A 22,500-nucleotide genomic window follows, 5' to 3' on the forward strand; every position below is an offset into this window, starting at 1 on the left:
CCTGTAATTATCTCTTCTTCCTGTCCTTCCTTCTCGCTTTCTCTCGCCTCTCTCCATTCTGTTTTCTATGGTTTATATTCGTTTCTGAGTTCCTCCTCTCCGTGTGAGACTGTGCAGATGTCGGCACACCTACACAAAAATGCCAGGGGCGAGTGGAAAGACGTGAATGACGTTTGGGGGGAGGGGGGATGGGGATTTTTTTTTTAAAAAAAGAAAGAAATCGAATTTGCAAACTGTACTGTTACTTAATAAGAGGACGGGGGCTTTGGAGCGTAGTCTGCTTCTGCGATCAGGCCTGATCCTACAGGTCCACTGAGATCTCATTTATAACAGCTCTGTCTCTATTCTGTCTATCTCTCTCTCTCTCTCTCTCTCTTTCCTCTCTCCCTCTCTCAAACTCTCGCTCCGAGTTAGTTTCATGGCTCCCTTGTTAACCGCCGCTGTGCACTCTGGGAAAGCACGGGACAGGAAGGCATTCTTCTTGGATATGCGTCCCGCAGGAGCCGTAACGGAGATATCGAAACGAATTAGCGGAGAGAAAAATACGGTCGTTTGTGTTGAAGAGGAATCGCAGATGGCGTTGAAGATATTTGGCTGGAACGAGCCGTCTGAGTAAAAGAAATCCGGCTCCGACGACGATCGGTATCTTAAACAGACGTGTTTACGTTTCGGACGCTATAGGATGTGCTGAAAAACGTGCGAAAGATGTCACAGAGCTAAAAACAGTCGCGTGAGGCGTGTGGAAACTTTACTGTAAAGCTGAAAAAGCTCAATTCTCTCTCTCTTTCTCTCTCTTTCAATCGCTCCATCTCTCTCTCTCTCTCTCTCTCTCTCTCACACACACACACACAAACCTTGACCCCGTATGGAAAACTCTCGAAAAGCACCCAGTCTTTATTTAAAGCCGAGCGATTACATGAGCGTGGGAGTGGGAGAACAGGCGAACAGGAGAGGAGAGGCGATAAAGTGAAGCAGGAAGAGAAAAGCAAAGGGAGGAGACAGACGCCTCCTTTCTCAACAAGTCATCCTTGGGAACAGACGACAACAAACAAAAAGAGTGAGAGCGTGCGTTAGAGGAAGAGTGGAGAAAAATAATCTCTGGCTTTGAGATAAGCGAGGCTTTGAGGCGCGCGGCAGCAGATAAGGCCCTTCTTACTGTACTCGTCTGTTTGGGGAAGTGATTCGTTCTCAGCTTTCTCTCAGGGTTTTGTCTTCTTTTTTTTTTTCATCCTCACTTCACTTTCTTACGGGAAAGACGTCGGTGTTTTTACGCGGCCTCTCGGCTATCACCTCCGATTCAGCGCGTAACAATGACTGCTCTATTTAATACAAAGAGCTCCGGATCGACGGAGATGAAAAGAAGAAAGGAGGCGGCGGATGAGCAACGAGGGAACTGGAGGAGAGGAGAGGAGAGGAGAGGAGAGGAGAGGAGAGAAGTGAGGAGAAGAGAACAGCAAAGAAGAGAAGAGAAGAAAGAAGGAAAGGAGAGAAGAGAGAAAAAGAGAAGGGAAGAGAAGAGAAGACAGAAAAAGAAGAGAAAACAGAAGAGAAAAGAAGAGAGGAGAGAAAAAGAGAAGAGACAGAAGAAGAGAAGTGAGGAGAAGAGAACAGAAAAGAAGTGAAGACAGAAAAAGAAGAGAAAAGGAGAGAAGAAAAGAGAGAAAAAGAGAAAAGAGAAAAGAAAACAGAACACACACACACGCACACACTGACACACACACACACACACACACACACACACACACACACACACACACACACACACTGATAGGATGGTGCAGTGTAATGTAACTGTATCTAGGTTGTGGCATTTACTAATTGCAGGGCAGTCCATGGTGCTTACCGGTCTAGCTGATGTAAACTGATCTCTCTCTCTCTCTCTTTCTGTCTCTCTCTTTCTGTCTGTCTCTCTCTCTTTCTGTCTGTCTGTCTCGCTCTCTCTCTTTCTGTCTGTCTGTCTGTCTGTCTCTCTCTTTCTGTCTGTCTGTCTGGCTCTCTCTCTCTCTTTCTGTCTGTCTCTCTTTCTGTCTGTCTGTCTCTCTCTCTCTCTCTCTTTTTCTGTCTTTTCCTGAGAGAGACAGACAGACAGACAAAGAGATAAAAAGAACTCTATCTCTTTTTCTGTCTGTCTGTCTGTCTCTCTCTCATTCTCTGTTTTCAGGCCAGTAAAAGAGCAGCCATTGTTCAAGGCTTGAGGAAGCTGTATCCTCAATGACCTGCCCATGGGTCTGTACGTGAGTGAGTGTGTGTGTGAGTGTGTGTGTGTGTAATCCACTTCCTCTGGGCTATTTGATGGCAGACATATAAACCCTCTCGGTGTCACACTAGCCTGATTTTGTGGCCGTGTGTGTGTGTGTGTGTGTGTGTTTGTGTATATGTGTGTGGTCATGCTCAGTTTATGTTATTGTGGAGGAAATGTCTAGTGTGGGTTCTGCTTCTTAAGGCTGTGGCCACAGTGAGACACACACACACACACACACACACCCGGGATATTGGGATACATGAATATTGATGCGCTGTATGAAGGATACGTTTGACCTTGCGTTCACACTATCTGTGACAAGTTGTTGGTGGGCGTGGTGTAGCGAGTGCTACTGTTGCCTCCTGTGGGCGTGGTGTAGCGAGTGCTACTGTTGCCTCCTGTGGGCGTGGTGTAGCGAGTGCTACTGTTGCCTCCTGTGGGCGTGGTGTTCGAGTGCTACTGTTGCCTCCTGTGGGCGTGGTGTAGCGAGTGCTACTGTTGCCTCCTGTGGGCGTGGTGTTCGAGTGCTACTGTTGCCTCCTGTGGGCGTGGTGTAGCGAGTGCTACTGTTGCCTCCTGTGGGCGTGGTGTAGCGAGTGCTACTGCTGTGGGCGTGGTGTAGCGAGCGCTATTGTTGTGGGCGTGGTGTAGCGAGCGCTACTTTTGTGGGCGTGTACCGATGACAAATGGTAGTAACCAAAATGTAGAGCCTACCGCACAATTTACTACAGCATACAACTTCCTTTTGTTTAGAATGCATTTAAAACGTAAACTTCGTTTAAGCCTCGTACAAGCTACGATCTCTGCTACGTCCTTCCAAGCGTCGTTTTCCCTCGTCGCTATGAAACCGTGGTTACGGGCTGACAGGAGTTTTGGTATACGGTGCATTTTGAGATGCCTTTCTGCTCACCACGTTTGTAAAGGCTGGTTATTTCAGTCACCGTAGGCTTTAAGTCTTCCACTTTACGTACATCTTCCTAAAGGTTCAGTCGGACCTATACGTGATAAGACGCACGCGACTACACCGGGTACGCACAGCTACATATACACAAAAACAGACATATAGTCTTTCTCTTTCTCTCTCTCTCTCTCTCTCTCTCTCGCTCTCTCTGATTGGGTCTGTATTTTTCTCAGGTCTAATCACGGCTCCAGTTCCCAGACCCCACTGTACGAGCCTGACAAAAATGAGGATGAAAGAAAAAAAGAAGGATAATAAAAACTAAAGAGAGATATGGAGGGAGGAGAGTGTTTCATGGCATTCCTTTACCTAAAATGCTCTCTGACCATCTCTCTCCCCCTCTCTCTCCCCCTCCCCCTCTCTCTCTCCCTCTCTCTCCCCCTCTCTCTCCCCCTCTCTCTCTCCCTCACTTTCTCTCTCCCCCTCTCTCTCTCCCTCCCTTTCTCTCTCACCCTCTCTCTCTCACCCTCTCTCTCTCTCCCTCCCTTTCTCTCTTTCTCTCCCTCTCTCTCTCTCTCCCCCTCTCTCGGTGGGTGTATATTTTTTCGGTTTGAAGGAGAAAAATGAAAGCATCTGTCTGACGCCAGTGAACTGCCAGACCACAGAATTCTCCCAACACTCCCAAATCTCACACTCTTTCATTTCCCTTCATTTATCACCCACGATACACATGATACACACACACACACACACCGAGTATGACTCTTTCCCACACACCTCTTCTTCTTCTACTTATTTTGTCTCTCTCTCTCTCTCTCTCACACACACACACACACACACAAACTCTGAAATGGTCTTAGTGTATAGAAGTTGCATAACAACTCCAAATCTCCATCAGGGCAACCTAAACGCTGTTCTAACTCAATTTAATTTCATTAGGCAGCACACACACACACACACACACACACACACACACACACACACACACACAAGGACAAGGATGCACACACAAGACCGTACACTCGCACAAACAGCCAGCGAGTCTTGCGGTGGAGCCATAATCATTAAGGCAGATTGTAGAGATTGAAGAAAGACTAACATTGGGTACTTTGGCACCGGGCAGGTCCCCACACTCACACACACACACACACACACACACACACACACACACACACACACACACACACACACGACTTGCATCTGATACAGTATGTGTGTTTAGAGATCTGTGTTCAATTACCCCAACCGCATATTTACACACAGAAAGAGAGCGTCTCGTCATCGTGCTCTTCGTCCAGGCTTTTTAAGATGAAAGGATAGATGAAGATTTAAAACAGACGCTCACGTACGCACATACGAGATGATAACACGCCGAACACGTGTATTTTCGACGTTTCAAAAGTAACGAGACGAAACAAACCACCGTCTGGATAGAGATGCCTCCAAACCGTGGTTTCCCTAACCTCTTCATCTTCATCTTCATCTTCTCACAGACCCTGGGCTTTTCAATCGCACGCAAGGCCTTATTTACGCCCGATGAGTCCGACGCTGCGTCATTACAGATGCCGCGGTTCGGGAAACGTGCGGAATCATTTTGACAGGGCCTGAGAGTTTCCGCTTCCTGACTGACAGGAGCCGATCTTCTGCTGATGTAGCCTCAGATTTGTTCATTCCGAGTTGCTTTTCTCCCCGGCACGGTTGTAAAGAGTGGTTATGTGAGTTACAGCAGTGTTATTGTTTCGTAGAAGCGCAGAAGCAGGACAGCGGAACGACAATTTTGACCGTTTGAGTTACAGCCTTGGGGGGGGCGGGGACAGGGGGACGACATGGACGCCTCCGTGTTCAGCATTTGTGCGCGACGAGCTAAATATTGACCTCCTGAAATCAGTGAACCGTACAGTCAGTGTTATAGATCTAACACGTGAATAAGTCTGTATTGTGTCTGATCTAAATCTAACACGTGCACTAATATACAGTGTAGTGAATTTAAACGTAAGACGTGCTTCTACGTTTACTGCCGATGCTGCGAGCAGGTCACGTTGATCTCACGTCACTCGCTGAACTCAGGGGCTGAGGGGGTTTGTTCTTTGAATTTTCCCAGTCGAGTTAGTCGAATGCAGCGTTGGTTGCAGCGTAAAGAAGGTTCCCGATGTGTTTCATCACGAGGAGAAATTCTGTTGTTTTGTCCTTATAAGCTAATCGATATCAGCTAGCTCACTTTTGCTAACGTTAGCCGTATGTGCTGCTGAGAGAAACGCCCCAGTTGCAGCTAGCTAGCTAACACAGCTACAAGGTTAGTGTGACGGGTTGCTTGTGGAGGACGTGCCGGTCTGTGAGCGCAGCCGAGGATCAGTGTAAATAAAAAGAAACACTTCTTAATGAAGCAGTCAGTCCTGTATTCGCTCCACAAAATGGCTGCCGTTACACGGTGTGATGGCACGTGACATGCAAGGATACACACAGAAAGGAGAGGAGTAGAGGATAAAATGGAGAACAGGTTCTGTATAACAATGTGTGACCACCAGCGAGCAGCTACACACACACACACACACACACACACACACACAGAGCGGAGTGTGGAAATGACCGTGCTGACCTGACTCGACTATTTGTGTGATCCCCCTATTAAACTTGAACCAGAGACAACAGCTGTGTGTGTGTGTGTGTGTGCGTGTGTGTGTGTGTGTGATGAGCATGATGGATGGATGGAAGGTGTGAGAAAAACATCTATATTGCGCTTGCGTGAAGCAGTAAGAAAAGACCCCCCCCCCCCCCCACACACACACACACACAGCTGCGATGCCTCACAGTTTCCATAACCTTTGACCTTTGGCGTGCTGCGGTTAAGCTTGAGGGAGAAGCCTGACCTCATGCTGCTCCCCACACACACAGCTTTCTTAATCTTTGACCCACGGCGCGTGTCAGCCTTTCATCAAGAAACACAAACAGAGAGAGAGAGAGAGAGAGAGAGAGAGATCACATGTCTAATATCTAATAAAATATGACTTAACCGCAGTTTTCATCATCACCTACATCAGCAAAAACCCTGTCTAGTGGAACACTGATCATAAATAAGATGATGAAGGAATAAATACTCATTCGTTCATTAATGTTGCATTTTTGTATTGGTCATGGAACAATTCTCAACTATCAATTAAGCCATTTATGGGTCTTACATAAGACTAATTATAATTACTCAATATGATTAGACAAAATTCCGTACTTGTTTTCCCAATCTGACCCGTATATACTTCTCTTTTAATTAGGAACAAAAATGTTGCTTGGGGTTTGTTTTTTAACAAACGTAAAATGCATTTTTAAAAAAAATGTATTTCCATTTTTACTGCTGCCATAGGTCAATCTAATCCACACACACACACACACACTGTTCCCTCTAAGCTCTGCACTATCTCCGTCATGCCAGGCGATTCCAGCGCTGTTCGAGCGCCCACTTGGTTCTCATGCCGCTAGCTTTCTAGATGAGATGTGAACGTAGCTAGCCATGCTAACCGTTTAACACGTCCGACGATCGCCCGTCAAATCTTCTTAGCATGATGTGATACGTTTTGGTTTTTTTTTTTCAATCCTTTTTATTTAGCTCAGATGGCAGAAGGGTCCTCGCAATAGAAATATGCTTTCCATAACTGTAGGAAACATATAATACACGTGGATTGTATGGCCCAAAAGAACACATTTGAATAGAAAGAAAGAAAGAAAGAAAAAAAAGCTCAGCAGTTTTGTCTTGCATGTGGGGCTCATTCTAAAGTCTTCTGGAGACTGGAAATGTGACATGTAACAAAACCCCGTCTGGTGGCCTCTGTGCTTTTGCTTGCTCAGGAGTTTTTACAATAGGAGGCATGTGCTCGTTGGGTTTGGTCAGGTATAAATGGCAGAGGTTAAACCGATGTCCAGTGTCAGTTCACCACCAGGCAAGTGCTGGGACACACACACTCGCATCGTCAACATGGGCAGAGTAAGCAAACCGGTTTCTACAAATATAAAGATTGTTTTTTTAATTAAAAAAAACATCACTGTGGTGTCCTTCGTGTTAAGTTTGAGTTGAAATGTTTGTCTATTTTGCCCCACAGGTTATCTTCTACGAGGACAGGAACTTCCAGGGCCGCTCCTATGAGTGCAGCGGTGACTGCTCCGATATGTCCACCTACCTGAGCCGCTGCCACTCGTGCAGGGTGGAGAGCGGCTGCTGGATGGCGTACGATCGTCCCAACTACATGGGCAACCAGTACTTCATGAGAAGAGGAGAGTACGCTGACTACATGAACATGTGGGGCTGGGGCAACAACTGCATCAGATCCTGTCGTATGATCCCTATGGTAACTTTTCTTTATATATACATCTATACATGACTTTGTTGTTTGGTTGGTGGTGTGTTTTAAAAAAATAATAATAATAATAATAATCTTGTTACCGCTAACAGCACCGAGGAGCTTACAGGATGAGGCTCTACGAGAGGGACAACTTCATGGGTCAGATGAATGAGGTGATGGATGACTGCGATTCCGTCAGCGACCGCTACCACTGGTCCAACGGCTGCATGTCCTGCCACGTGATGGACGGCCACTGGCTCATGTACGAGCATCCTCACTACAAAGGCAGGATGTGGTACTTCGGCCCCGGAGAGTACCGCAACTTCCGGGACTACGGTGGCATGAGGTTCATGAGCATGAGGCGCATCATGGACTCCTGGTATTAAGCTAACGTGAACGATCGATTTTTTTTTTTCTTTCAATAAAATCGTACCGTGAATCTGAAACAGGTGTCACCTACGTGTCATTTAACGTGTGTGTGAGTGTGTGTGTTTTTTTTTTTGAACAATCTACGACTACAGATTTTGCCAACGTCACCCAATGATCACATCGTGACCCTTTCACCATACACCGTGAATATCGATATATTTCATTTGACTAACAAAGCGCCTCAAAAACAGCGGCTACGCGCTAAAAACAGTTAGCGATCGGTTCAAATAAAGATCAAACCAAAAAATCAACCGATCTTTGAGAAACAACGGGGTGCGTCGTTGTTACAGAAATAAAATAAAGCAATCCCGCTATTTAGCGATACTATATATGGACATTTGAAATATTTCTGTATACGTTTGAACCAACACGACCCCATGTGTCCGACAGAACAGCATGACATACCCGCTTGAGAACACAGCTGAGACACACACACACACACACACACACACACACTCTCCCAGGAGCCAAGTCACTCTAATTACATGCAGCTGACCATCACACTCACACGTTCACACACATCCGGTCCACTCGTTGTCCTTCCACTCGAATATCTGTTTCTTTATTTTGTATTAACGTTAAAAATAACCCCAAGCAAACGAACGCGCGGGATTTCACGACGCTCTCGGACTAACGATGGGGAAGGCAGGCGCGAGGCGAGCGGTCACGTGAATAGAGCCGCGGGACGAAACTGACTGAAAGCGGCGTTAACAGCCGTTAGTGATGAACAGTGGGGTGTGTTTTATTTAGGCGCTTGTTCAAGTGTGTCGGAGTGGAGCGACGAACGTCCCGCACGTCCTGAAATTCAGGTGGTATGAAATGGGAGTTAACAGGGGGTCTCGACTGGCACTAACACAAAAGCAGTTTTGGATGGATGGAGGTTGGAAAAACATCACTGCACTGGCAGATGAGGAAAACGAGGAAAGATAGGAAAATAGAACGCGGATAAAAGGAGAATATTTGGCTCAGGCACGACCGAATTAGCAATGCTCTGGCATTATATCACTAAATTATACTCGTGCAAATACTTTTCTTAGTGTCATATAAAATATCTTTCTTTTCTTTCTTTTTTTTAAAAAAAATAAAAAAATTGTTCATTAAAGAAAATGAGCCAAAATCACTTTCAGCATTGTTTCACTTTCAGTAAATTTCAACCACGAGAGTTTATAACATTTGTTAAATGAGAACTCCTGCAGGGCGAGAAGCTTTCTGTGTTATAAACAGCTTCTTGTGGTCAAGCATTAGATCACTGTTTTTCCTTCTTGCTCTCTCGCTCTCTCTCACACACACACACACACACACACACACACACAGGGAGTGAGGCATGGACGGTTATACCTGCTTTTATCAGGTAATATCTTTCTCAGCTGTGTAGTCCTCTTATTCCTCTCACATAGGGAAACGACACGGATGGAAAATCAGCCTCATCCCGAACCAACCGGGAAAACCAATCATTGATACTGACACACACACACACACACACACACACATTTTATGGCTAACTCTCTCTCTCTCTCTCTCTCTCTCTCTCTCTCTCTCTCTCTCTCCATCACTCTTTACCTGTCCAGGGCCCTGCTGCTTCACAGCTTGCTCTCAGAAGGTTAAATTAATAGCAAATGTGCTTTCTGACTTTGGCCTTAAAATGATGGATACATGATGAAGTAATTTCTTGGCAGGAAAGACTTCTTTTCATTTCTTTTCTTTACTTTTTTTTTTTTTAATGTTTTCTGATTTCTATTTCTGCCTCTTGTTGTTAACAGAACGGCCGTAGATTTGCACGGGTGTACAATCAGATTTTTGGATACATGAGCCACTTCTATAAATATGGAAGTACTATAGTGTAAAAAAAAAAAGACAGAGAGAGCGAGAGAGAGAGAGAGAGAGAGAGAGAGAGAGAGAGAGAATTTACCTCTAAACTCATTACACATGAATTTCCTAGGAAATTAGTGTAAAATCAATTAAAAGCTCCATTATGAAACACCTTAACAGTTTCTCCTATTGTGGAAATCTTGCGAATTTATTCTTATTATTATTTGTAAAGATGATAAATATTCGTTTGCCATGTTGCCCTAGAAAGTAAGTATACAGCCTTCTCTAACTCTGAGTTTTACAGTTTTGCTTGGACTCTTACTAAACAGCTTTTTAACACGGCCTCGTTTACACTCGCGCTATCAAAAGCCTACAGACTGTAGAAAGTCCCTCAATGTACCACTATAAGTGCATCTAACTGTACCTGTTTAGTGCTCCAAATATCCGCGTCTATATTCGGATTCGAACTTTAAGCGGGCGTGGTCTAAACACGCCTCCATTAATCTGGATGAATCTGAAGACGCATCTTTTTCCGTCCAAAAGACGGCGTTTTTGTGCAGCGAGAAACAGAGCTTTGTTTTGTTTTCTTTCGAAAACGCTCTCCTAAGTGGATAAATGTGAAAAAAAAATGTTTTTAGACTGCGTCACGTGACCCGTTCGAGTCGAAACAAACAAACAAGATGGAGGACGATGTTGTCCTGCAGTTGTTGTCCAGTTCGATGGCGTTGCTACAGATTAATGTCACTTCGTACAACCTTCAGACTGCGTTTTTTTTCCCCCCAACTCTGTGCTTTTTAAAACAAAAACGCCGTTTTCGGATCCATCCGGATTAACGTGGACGTAGCCCGAGACGTAGAGACGTCAGCGCTGACAGCGTGCTTTGTAAACCCGGGCTCTGACAGTTCCTCAACCTCAGCTACATCCCTCCAGTTCATGGTCGTTTTTAACGTGAGATATACACTGGGTTTTTTGTTTTTTTTTACTTAATCCTGCTTGCACAGTTGTTATTTTTGTGTGTACCCGCCTGCGATATTTTCTAACTAATTTCACTGCTTCTACTTCCCAAAATATAAACAAACTCTCGTACCCTAATTTAAACCACACCCACCCTGACCAGGCAGTTATTAAGCACGGATGAAAGTCTCGTGCTGATGAACGTCATCTTTCCTCGTCGATAAAAAGCGTAGCGTTGCTTTTCTTTGTTTTCTTTGGCGACACGTTTTATTTTTAAGCGTCACGTCATATCGGTCGTCCGTCATACAAGTCCCTGTGAACGAGCTGTTACTATAGAAACAAGCAACTTTGATTATCTTACAGCCATCAGAGTTACATATCATCGTTCCAAACCTTCTGACCAATCAGATTTGAGAATTCAACCGCGCCGTGGTATATTAGACCACCGGTTACCGGTACATGTCCACTGGCTAGCTAGTTCATCGGCTCGTCGATTGTTTCCGTGAGCGATACGCGATGAATAAACAGTAATGCGAGTTCCACTCTACTCTATATCATGGATGTCCTCTGTAACGTTATTTATATCCTTCAGAGAACGCTCGACTACAAACGACTTCATCGTTCACGTCAGCGTTGCAGCAATTCCCCTCGGCTAACCGATTCTCTGTCAGACGTTCTGCTTCCAGTTGATTTAAAATGGTGTGCATCCGGCGAATGACGTTCCTCACAACAAAAAAAAAGACCTCCCTGGAAAAGAGGGAGCCAAGGACCTGATGTGTGTGTCTAGTGTGTGTAGTGTGTTTGTGTTGGCACGGTGTCAGCATTCCACATACCAGTGTGATATTCTGCACTGTGACCTCAAAAAAACTCAGTGTATCTCACACACACACACACACACAAGCTCTCTCTTCCTCCCTCTTTCCTCGGCTTTACGTCTCTAACGCTCGCTCCGTCCGTCTCACGCTCCTTTTTCACATGTCCTCGGCCCGATCCCACCTTTCCCTCCCTCGGCCTTCGCTTCCCCCGTTTCTACGCGTCTCGCTTTCACACCATCTCTTCAAGCTGCGACTTGTCAATATTCAGACGGCTGATTTATGTTTAGCCTGTTTCCTCGTAAGGACGTCGCTTGTGCAAACTCAAATTAAGGCTCAGCTGAATTCAATTCAAGTAAATTCGATTGCAGCCAGTCAAGAGTAAAAACGGCGTAGCGCTGGATGGAGGATGTGGTTCAGGCCTGCTGCTTGTGCTGAATCCGCTCCAAAAAGCCCGGGGCTCTGACTTTCACTAATAGCATGATGTTGTTAGCGAGTGCCGAGGATGTGGCCTTTTGAGGCTTACAGCTTTTCACAGATTTTTAAACGCGAGCAGTCCAACAAACTCATTTTAATGTTGTTTCTGTAAAACACGCCACCTTTCTGGACCACTGCTCATCTCTGGTAAGTTCACAAAGTGTGTTAATTACAGTTATTACAAGATTCTGAAAGATCATTTGAATCTTTCTGGCAGAGGCAGTCAGGATTTCATTTAATATCTGTTGATATTTGATGGAGTCCATGATGCCATGTATCCTAACAAAATGTCCAGGTCCTCTGGCAGAAAAACAGCCGCAAAACATTAAAGATCCACCTCCATGTTTAACCGTGGGCATGAGGTACTTTTCCATATGGCTACCTCTCTGTGTGCTCCAAAACCACCTCTGGTGTTTATTACCAAAAAGCTCTGTTTTGGTTTCATCTGACCATAGAACCCGATCCCATTTGAAGTTCCAGTAGTGTCTGGCACACTGAAGACGCTCGAGTTTGTTTTTGGATGAGAGTAGAGGCTTTTTTCTTGAAACCCTTCCAAACAACTTGTGGTGATGGAGGTGACTTCAGATTGTAGTTTTGGAGACTTTCTGACCCCAAGACACGACTAACTTCTGCAATTCTCCAGCTGTGATCCTTGGAGATTTTTTATCCACTCGAACCGTCCTCTTCACAGTGCGTTGAGACGATATAGACACACGTCCAATTCCAGGTCGATTCATAACATTTCCAGTCGACTGGAACTTCTTAATTATTGCCCTGATGGTGGAAATGTGCATTTTCAATGCTTGTGCTATTTCCTTATAGCCACGCCCCATTTTGTGAAGCTCAACAACCTTTTGCTGCACATCACAGCTACATTCCTCGGTCTTACCCATCGTTATGAATGACTAAGGGAATTTGGCTTATGTGTTACCTCATATTTATACCCCTGCGAAACAGGAAGTCACGGTTGAATAACTCCCTGTTCTTTGTCACCCGGGTGTACTAAAAAAAATGTAAATATCAACAAAGCAAAAAAAAAAAAAAAAAAAACGGAATATACTTCAAATATATTTTTCTCATATGAATTCATAGGGCTGCCAATAATTGTTGCACACCTATATTTAACAAAGTTTTTTTTTTTTTAAATATATAAACCTGTGTTGTGTTTGCAGTTGTTTGATATCCATGACAGCAGAGTATTTTTGTGAATTTTTTTAACAAAAGATCAAAAGGTTAAAACAAGGAAGACAATTTTTCACAGCCTTCTTTGCTCATATTTACCGAGGGCGCCAATATTAGTGGAGGGCGGTGTATATTTATGTATAAAGCATAATTATCTCAGTTCAGTATTCTTAATTGTTTTGACTGAAAACACCAGAATGCAAAATAAACATTCAATAACCTGAGCATATGTACACACACACACACACACACACACACACACACACACACACGCACACACACACACAGACCGCTCCAGGCACAACAATAAAACTCTGCCGAATCATCAAACCCTTCACCGCCACACCTGTGAGGTGTGTAAGAGAGCGTGAAACTCTAAAAGCTCGCACTGACATGCACTCTCCCTGTCAATTAGGGCATTATGAAATCTGTTTATTTTTTTTTTATCCATTTCCAGTTTCCAAACATCACTTTATCAGCGTTGACTCTGAGAAAACATTTCGCGAACCCTAACTGCGTGAGATCTAGCATCCAGCTAATGCTGTGATGTAAACCCGGAAACAAAAGCCTTGGAGGATCTGCAAAGAACAGTGTTTACTCCTAGAACAAAAGCTGAACATATTCAAATAATAATAATGATGATGATAATAACGGTTACGATCTCTCCGAATTCCACGTGTTTCTGATTGTTCAGCTTGAGCTGCAAGACAAAAACGCGAGTTGTATACGACTGGATAATTATGACAAATGTTTACACGGAGAAAACACTCGCGTCTCTCTCTCTCTCTGGCAGCCGCGACAGTAATATCTACGAGAATAATAACACTAGGTTCGCAGTGTGATTGGCACGATTGGCAGGATTTTCTGGCAGCAAGTGTTGCCAAGCAGTGATCCAGGTAACGTGGCCACTTCCTCTGCAACTGTGGCACTCTGGGAAAACCTGTGCTGCATCAATGAGGCCCAGGTGTGTGTGTGTGTGTGCTTGTGTGTGTGTGTGTGTTGGCAGGTGGACCTAAATGACTGCCAAAGCAGAAAAAACGTAAGCCGATCCTTCACTACTTTAATCCCCCTTTGAAAAAGACATCATCATCATCATCATCATGAAAGAACAATTAACATGTAAAAAGTACAGTTCGAATACACGGTTAAGGAAACATACTCGTCTCTGATTGGCTGACGGCTGTCTGATACTTTTACAAGCTACACGCCTCGATCGTTTCTTTTATTCTTCTTTTATAAACAAATAATGATAATAATAATAAATGTACATAAGATTAGACAGGAACTGAAATCTTTGTCGTTGTATAAACGTCCACCGACGTTTCCATCTGACAGCCACGTTGACACGAGCGGCGTGACGCGCGGCGCGGTCTGAGCACGGAGGAGGGTCGGAGGAGAGGTTTGAGGTTTGGGTTTTGTTTAGTCGATGAATGAAGGCCAGAGAATTAACGGAACACAAATAAACCGAACCTGTTCAGATGGGTTCCATGTGTGCGTGTGAAAGGATCGGGCAGTGTGATCTAACCCAAGACAAATACTATGCAGACACAGAGCAGGAAAAGAACGGTGTTCTTTACACACACACACACACACACACACACACACACAGCACACAGCACAGAGCACAGAGAGAGAGAGGCAGGGGGACCATCACTGCATATATCATATTTGTCCTACATTAAAACTGAGTAAAACAATACTACACACAACCAGTCAACGCTGTGGGTCTAAACCATATTCTCTCTCTCTCTCTCTCTCTCTGTGGCTCTGTCACTCTCTGAATCTGTCTCTGTCTATCTCTCTTGCTGACTCTGTGTGTCTCTCTCTGTCTCTCTCTCTCTGTCTCCCTGTGTGGCTCTGTCTTTCTCTCTCTCTCTGACTCTGTGTGTCTCTCTCTGTCTCTCTCTCTCCCTGTATTCCTGTTTGGCTCTGTCTTTCTCTCTCTCTCTGACTCTGTGTGTCTCTCTCTGTCTCTCTCTCTCTGTCTCCCTGTGTGGCTCTGTCTTTCTCTCTCTCTCTGACTCTGTGTGTCTTTCTCTGTCTCTCTCTCTCCCTGTATTCCTGTTTGGCTCTGTCTCTCTCTGACTCTGTGTGTCTCTCTCTGTCTCTCTCTGTCTCTCTCTCTCTCTCTCTGTCTCCCTGTGTGGCTCTGTCTTTCTCTCTCTCTCTGACTCTGTGTGTCTCTCTCTGTATCTCTCTCTCTGTCTCTATGTGTGGCTCTGTCTTTCTCTCTCTCTCTGACTCTGTGTCTCTCTCTCTCTGTCTCCCTGTGTGGCTCTGTCTTTCTCTCTCTCTCTGACTCTGTGTGTCTCTCTCTGTATCTCTCTCTCTGTCTCTATGTGTGGCTCTGTCTTTCTCTCTCTCTCTGACTCTGTGTCTCTCTCTCTCTGTCTCCCTGTGTGGCTCTGTCTTTCTCTCTCTCTCTCTGACTCTGTGTGTCTCTCTCTGTCTCTCTCTCTCCCTGTATTCCTGTTTGGCTCTGTCTCTCTCTGACTCTGTGTGTCTCTCTCTGACTCTGTGTGTCTCTCTCTGTCTCTCTCTGTCTCTCTCTCTCTGTCTCCCTGTGTGGCTCTGTCTTTCTCTCTCTCTCTGACTCTGTGTGTCTCTCTCTGTATCTCTCTCTCTCTCACTCTGACTCTGTGTGTCTCTCTCTGTATCTCTCTCTCTCTCTGACTCTGTGTGTCTCTCTCTGTATCTCTCTCTCTCTCACTGACTCCCTGTATGGCTCTGTCTCTCTCTGTATCTGTCTCTCTCGCTGTGTCTCTCTCTTACTGTGTCTGTCTGTGCCTGTGTGTGAGCGTGTGCCTCTGTCGGTCTCTCTTTCTGTGTCTCTCCCTCACTTTGCCTGTCTCTCTCTGTGGCTCTGTCTCTCTCTGAATCTGTCTCGGTCTATGTCTATCTCTCTTGCTGACTCTGTGTGTCTCTCTCTGTCTCTCTTTCTCTCCCTGTCTTCCTGTGTGGCTCTGTCTCACTCTGACTCTGTGTGTCTCTCTCTGTCTCTCTCTCTCTCAGTGTAATAACTGCCTTCGTGCCAAGACAAAGACTACATCTGAACACATCTGTGTGTTTTCCAAGTACATCTTAAAAATAGCCCTCACTGACCCAATGTGACCTGCAGATGTATGTGTGTGTGTTCTGTGTGTGTGTGTTCTGTGTGTGTGTGTGTGTGTGTGTGTGTGTGTGTGTGTGTTGTATTATGGCCTGGGACAGTTACCACACATGAGACGGTCAGAGTGATTTTTAAACCCTGCTCCTCCAGCCTGATTGATCGTAAACATATGGACTGAACCGTGCCGAGTTCGTTACCTCAGAGTACCGGTACCGTCCGTATGAAACCCCACGAGGTCCAATATGCAGGTCAAAATTATTACAGGAACCAGAAAAGCTAGCTGGCAGAGAATACAAGGACGCAAATCGCGAGTCGGCACTTGAAGCAATCTTTTTTTTTTCTTTCGCTGATTCTTTCTTATGAATTAAAAGATGTTACACAAACGAGTATTCTGTGCAGATTATTTTATCACGACTGCCGTGAGCAGCGTTTGTTCCAGGACAGCTTGGCTGCGCTTTAGCGTCTGACTGTAAATGTGTTTGTGATTATACAAGCCGGCATTTCATTTCAGACGACACTCGAAATAACCATTTTATATACAGTAAGCTATACAGCTCTCTCTCTCTCGCGCTCCCGCTCTCTCCCTCGTCCATGTAGGAGTCGGATCTGGGCGCCGAGCCATGCTGCATAGATCTTCGCAATCTACCAGCTCTCTCTATATACAGTCTCTCCATCCCTCTTTCGCTCGGTATCACGTGATAAACGGGACCCTGCTCTTCCCGACACCTCTCCCCAGCACGGCGGCCATGTAAGCAGACGGGCGGTGTCTCCATGCCGACCGACACTGCCCCCGTCGCACCTTGGATTTTGCCCAAGCAAGGTTTACTGGGACACACGGTTGCCATGGCACCAGTCGAAATCAAAGCCAATCGCAGATGAGGAATGGCTTGTGTGTGGAAGGGGGGGGTGGGGTCCTGGGTGGATTGGGGTGTTAGGGGGCGGGACCACTAAGAGTTTGCTTGGGTTTTTGTTTTTTGTTTTCCTTTGGAAAAGCCTCAGGATGTATAGCAAGTGTGTTTCAAAAAAAAGTTTCGAATAAACTTCAGGGAGTTTTCTAAAGATAAAACGTGACTTTTTATTCCTTTTCTTCTTTTTTTTTTTCTCGGTCACTTTCAGACAGGAATGCTCCTCCGGTTGCAGATTATCAGGTTCTTGTTGTTTGTTTGTTTGTTTGTTTGTTTGATTTTTTAATGGCAACCCATTTTTTTTATTCATTATTTTTTGGCAGCAGCAGAACCGCTCAAATCTTTCAAAAGATTTTCACTTATTATTGCAGAAAATGACTAATTCTCTCACACAGTACAACAGTACAACAGCTATTAAAATGAAAGAATAAAAAAAAAAAATGCCGAAATTACAAATCGTAAAATGAAACCTTAGACTTAAAGAGAGAAAGGGTCGCAACACGTTCAGTAATAGAGTTCGCTCATCTGTCCTTCGTGCAAACCGCTGACTGACTTTACACCAGGCGAAGGTGCGACTGGAGGCATTAGCAGATAGTTGGCACCCAAGTCTTACTGGCAAACTGGTGTGTACGCAACACACACACACACACACACACACACACACACACACACAAACACCGCGGTAAAGCTGGCACTATCGTCTGGACCTCAGCATCGGTCACCGCAAATGCCGTGTTGTCATGGCAACCAGAGGCTGAGACCTGGACCAGGTTAGGTGTCAGGTGCCAGACGACACCTAACTTCACTCACACACACACACACACACACACACACACACACACACACACTTATCGCATGACGACACAGACACAGACGCACACAGACAAACTCTGTCACACTGTTACTTTATCATTCTCTCACTCTATCATCCTGTTATGTGTGTAAACAAGCTGGGGGAAGTGGTGGGGGGAGAGGGTGGGGGTGTGCTTGGAGGAAGACATGCTCTTCCTGTTCAATTCTGAGCTCCACTTATTGACACACATTCATCTGGATTTTGGCTCTAGGTCCCTGTGTACTGTAGCTGTGTCTTTTCTATTAGGTTAGACATCGGGGATTTGCTGGGTTTGACGTCCGAACGTGTCACACTCCTGAACGAAACGAAAGCAGAAACTTAAGCGAAGCGAGAAGAGCGAACTGTAGCGTGACGGAGGTCTGAACGGATACCGTTTTGTTTTGCGATTGGTTTGTGAAGCGGTAAAATTGTGTCGTTGGTTCTAGTGGTGTGAAAGGTGAAAGTTTCACAGGTGGAACTCCGCCCTCTCAAAGGGGGCGGAGAAGTGAACGTGAAGACGCTCGAAGCCGGCGTCGCAGGGCGGTGTGACGAAAACGACTTAGAAAAAAGGATGACTCGAGTAACGTTAAATATAAATGATGACCTGAGTATGAGTAATAAAGTACAGAACAGAGGAGAAAGTGTGTGTGTAGAGAGAGAGAGAGAGAGAGAGAGCGAGAGAGAGAGCGAGAGATAGTGTTGTGTTCTTCCCTTTCTTCGGTCGTTATCTTCCAGGACTGAAGTAAATGCTAAAATAAGTGAGCGGTTGTCGCGGACGCATTCGGACGGCTGCAGCGTATCGCGAGACTCGCGACCTCATTATCCGTGATATAAATGAATTATTACTAAAACGACGTATATTCGTTAGCGTTTAACGGTCACGCTTACAGGAACGCCGCCGAAAGTAGCGGAGTACAAGTAGATTTCTGTGATGAACTTGAGTAAGAGTAAGAGTAGGGCCGGTTAAACCTGCTCTGAAAAGTACACGTTCTTCAAAATATTTACTCGAGTAAATAAAGTACCCAGGTAAATATATAGCCCGTGATTACCCACACTAAGAGGAAAGCGCTATCCGCATACATGACTTCACGGATGCCTACGACTGGCTAGTATCACTGTGATTGGCAGTGGAGACAGAGTATGCCCCTCCCACCCACGGAGTACTTCCTTCTCCTCGTTCTCGTGTTAAGGCCCCGTCCAAACTGTTGCGTCACGAAAATGCGAGTCGTCTCTGAATCTCTTCGGGAAAACGCTGCGAGCGCTTAGACCTGACGAAGGCGTTAAATCCGATCCGGAGCGGCGTCCACAGCGGCGGCGCGTATCGGTTTTTGCCTGTAGCCCGCCTTAAGGCTCTTGTCTCTTTAGCAGCTCTGGGATTTGACCTCACAACCTTCCTATCGTTCCCAGAGCAACGTCTTTTAAATTCTTACTTTTCAACGAATCCCAGCTGGGAGACGTTTGATTTAAGGCCGCGGTTAATTAAGAAGCTTTTAAATGTTGATTTGGGTGGGAAAGGAATCGGGACGGACGATAAACCGTGCGGCGCCGAGAGACACGAGACGCGTCGATTCGAAAGGACTCGGAAAGACGATCCTGAGACGAGACAACGGGTCCTCTCTAGCGGGAGCTCTCTAGCGTTTATTCGGCGTAATGTCTTGAGAGCTGCCGGAACTAATGATAGGCTACGAATCCTTACAGCAGCAGCTTTGGTGTGAAGTGATGGAGTGACAAAACGCTGTAGTGGAGAAACGAGGAAGGGATTCAAACGGAATGGAGAGCGCGTTTATTTCTGGCCTTCGTAAGATATGCGAATGCGTAACAGAAGGAGTGCCGGGACGCGGGCGGAGTTCGTGGAAACGTTTCCTTTGTTAACGCTGAGATTTCGCTACACTTGCGTCTTTTTTTCTTCTTCTTCTTCTTGTTTAATTGTCAAAAAAGCGTTGTGTTGGAAAGCTGCGTGGAGGCAGAGGGGGTTAAGGCCGGGATCGAGTGCCCTGAGACGCAGGGAGAGAACGGGTGAAAGGAGAGAGAGAGAGAGAGAGAGAGAGAGAGAGAGAGAGAGAAAGAAAGGATCAGAGGGAGAGAGGTTGGCAGAGATGAGCTTCTGGCACCTTCTACACACAGCTCACTGAGACCGGTGCCAAAAAAACGGCAGACTGGCTGTACCCAGTCTCTGTCTCTCTCCCTCTCTCTCTCTCTCTTTCTGTCTGTCTCTCTGTGTCTCGCTCAGTCTCTTTTATCTCGTGTTATAGCTGTCTTCATTAACATGCTGTATTCCTGAAATAGCTAAATCGACCTACAGTAATAACCACACGGAGGAACTGTTTGTGCTTGTGTGTCTGTTGTGTGTCTGTTGTGTGTTCATCTGCAAATAATAAATAAAAAAGTTACTTTTTGGAATATAACGAAGAAGAGTACATTTATTATAAACGATGTATGCTGATGTTTGTGAATACAGGTCTGTATGATGGAAGATACATCACATCACATCACACACTGTTGTATTACAGCCATGGGCTCAGGTCAGGATTATAACTACTGCCCCTGTTAAACACACACACACACACACACACACACACGCGCACAGTGATATATAGAATAATGGAAAGAGAAGAACGACAGAAGAAATCAAATTTAAATGTTTAAGAAAGAACGAAAGGAACAAAGTGATCAGAAGAGAGAACGGTAAAAGAAAGAAAGAAAGAAAGAAAGAAAGAAAGAAAGAGAAAAGAGAGAAAGAAAGAAAGGGCTGTATATGAATGCAGGAGGTGGATGGTGATTGAAAATTGTGACTGGAAATGAAAATAAAGCTCATATAGCGTTTATATTTCATGTTTATAATCTGCTGTGTGTGTGTGTGTGTGTGTGTGTGTGTGTGTGTGTGTGTGTGTGTGTGTGTCGGTGTGTGTGTTACAGTGATGGACTTTCCCACTGTGTGTTTTTCCTCCTGAGAAGAGAATCAGACACGGCTGATAACAAAGATCCGGCCGTAAACATTCAGTCTATTCAGCTATTCATGGCTTCCCACTTACAGCTACTGTGACACTTGTCCTGTGTGTGTGTGTGCGTGTGTGCGTGTGTGTGTGTGTGTGAGTCCTAAGTCTCCTATAAGTTCACCGTGTTCTTTAAACCGAACTTTTGTGCATACACAGTGTACACAGCGTCTGTGTGTGTGCGTGTGTGTGTGTGAGTCCTAAGTCTCCTATAATTTCACCGTGTTCTTTAAACCAAACTTGTGTGTATACACAGTGTACACAGCGTCTGTGTGTGAGTGTGTGTGTGTGTGTGTGTGTGTGTGTGCTGGTCTGAACCCCAGCAGGGTGCAGCACTCTGACTCCAAACTTGCTGCGCAGCCAAAGAAGTGAGATTTAGAGAAGATTTAGAGATTTGTTTTGCTTTTCTCTCTCTGTCTCTGTTCCGAAAGCTGGACATTATTTTTTCATTAATCTTGTGAAAGCTCTGAGCGGTGAGGTGCTGAGCTACAGTGAGGTGCTGAAATCGAATGTAAATTGTGGCATGATGTAATTCTGTGTGTGTGTGTGTGTGTGTGTGTGTGTGTGTGTGTGCGTGTGATCTGTCCTGGCTATCTCACCATGTGTAGCGCAGAGTGACTAAAAAAAAGCTTCGGCACTCCGTCATCTGTCTGTTATTCTTTTTTTTTTTTACACATCTGTGTGTAACACACACACTCACACACACACACACGCACAGTTCCACTATTCCTTTCTGACACCACAAATCAGCTTCCTTCAGCAGCATTAAAGCTCCATGTGTAAAAATCTCAGTTCTGAGAGAATATATTTTCTGTACATTGTTATATTTCTTTCTCACTCTTTCGCCATTTCTCTCTCTCTCTCTCTCTCTCTCTCCCCCCAGGCTTGGTTTTTGTTCCAAATTTCAGTTTTGGCATGGTTCGGGACGGTCTCTGAGAGGCGGAGGAGAAACCTAAAATGGCCGAAGCCACACGTTTCACACCTCCTAAACAGTGTGACTTCAAATTTCCTCTGTGCGCATTTACGACGAAAATACTGAACTCTAATAACGCAGCACACACACACACACACACACACACACACACACACACACGAAAAAAAACATTCACCTATCCAAATATCCTGACGTTAGCTGTAGATACCGAATGAACTAAGTGAACTTATCTTCCGTGACGAGTTTCCACGAATGGAACCGTAAAAACATCGCATCCAAAACCTCGGCCAACATTTATCTGATTTAAATGAAGAGCTATTTCATTAAACATCTGCATCACCTGCAAGAATTTCGCTTCGTTGAACATATAGAACATACTGTATTGTACAGTAATAACTGCAGCGATCACGATGTTTAGATTCCTCAATGCAACGCCACTGCGATATGAAGTTTATACTCACTCTGATTCAATTAGAAACTCAACCTTCACTATGTTTCCCTCAAAACTCTCCTCATTAAACAACACCTACGACAGCTTCTGGAAGCTTCTGGAAGCTCATTTGTTTAGCAGTACTTACTACACACTTTACTTGTTT

The 22,500-nt window shown here is 45.1% G+C and overlaps 2 protein-coding genes across 8 annotated transcripts in view; one reads left to right on the forward strand and one right to left on the reverse strand.

Annotated features, from left to right (window-relative positions):
• The window catches only part of nfixa (nuclear factor I/Xa), a 116,419-nt gene that overhangs the window by 37,516 nt on the left and 56,403 nt on the right, over positions 1–22,500 (reverse strand). The window lies entirely within an intron of this gene.
• Positions 6,718–8,859, forward strand: LOC128602034 (gamma-crystallin M2-like). Its single transcript, XM_053615554.1, has 3 exons — positions 6,718–7,113; positions 7,229–7,474; positions 7,579–8,859. Exons 1-3 carry the CDS (start codon positions 7,027–7,029, stop codon positions 7,852–7,854), a joined length of 609 nt encoding a protein of 202 aa, XP_053471529.1. The 5' UTR covers positions 6,718–7,026; the 3' UTR covers positions 7,855–8,859.

This window comes from Ictalurus furcatus, chromosome 26, assembly GCF_023375685.1.
Source record: "Ictalurus furcatus strain D&B chromosome 26, Billie_1.0, whole genome shotgun sequence".
Lineage (NCBI taxonomy): Eukaryota > Metazoa > Chordata > Actinopteri > Siluriformes > Ictaluridae > Ictalurus > Ictalurus furcatus.

Excerpts from the sequence above, each read along its gene's own strand:
- LOC128602034 (XM_053615554.1), top strand. The coding sequence starts at position 7,027 with ATGGCAGAGGTTAAACCGATGTCCAGTGTCAGTTCACCACCAGGCAAG. Across the intron at positions 7,114-7,228 it reads GCATCGTCAACATGGGCAGA|GTTATCTTCTACGAGGACAG; the intron begins GTAAGCAAACCG and ends TTTGCCCCACAG. Across the intron at positions 7,475-7,578 it reads CCTGTCGTATGATCCCTATG|CACCGAGGAGCTTACAGGAT; the intron begins GTAACTTTTCTT and ends TACCGCTAACAG.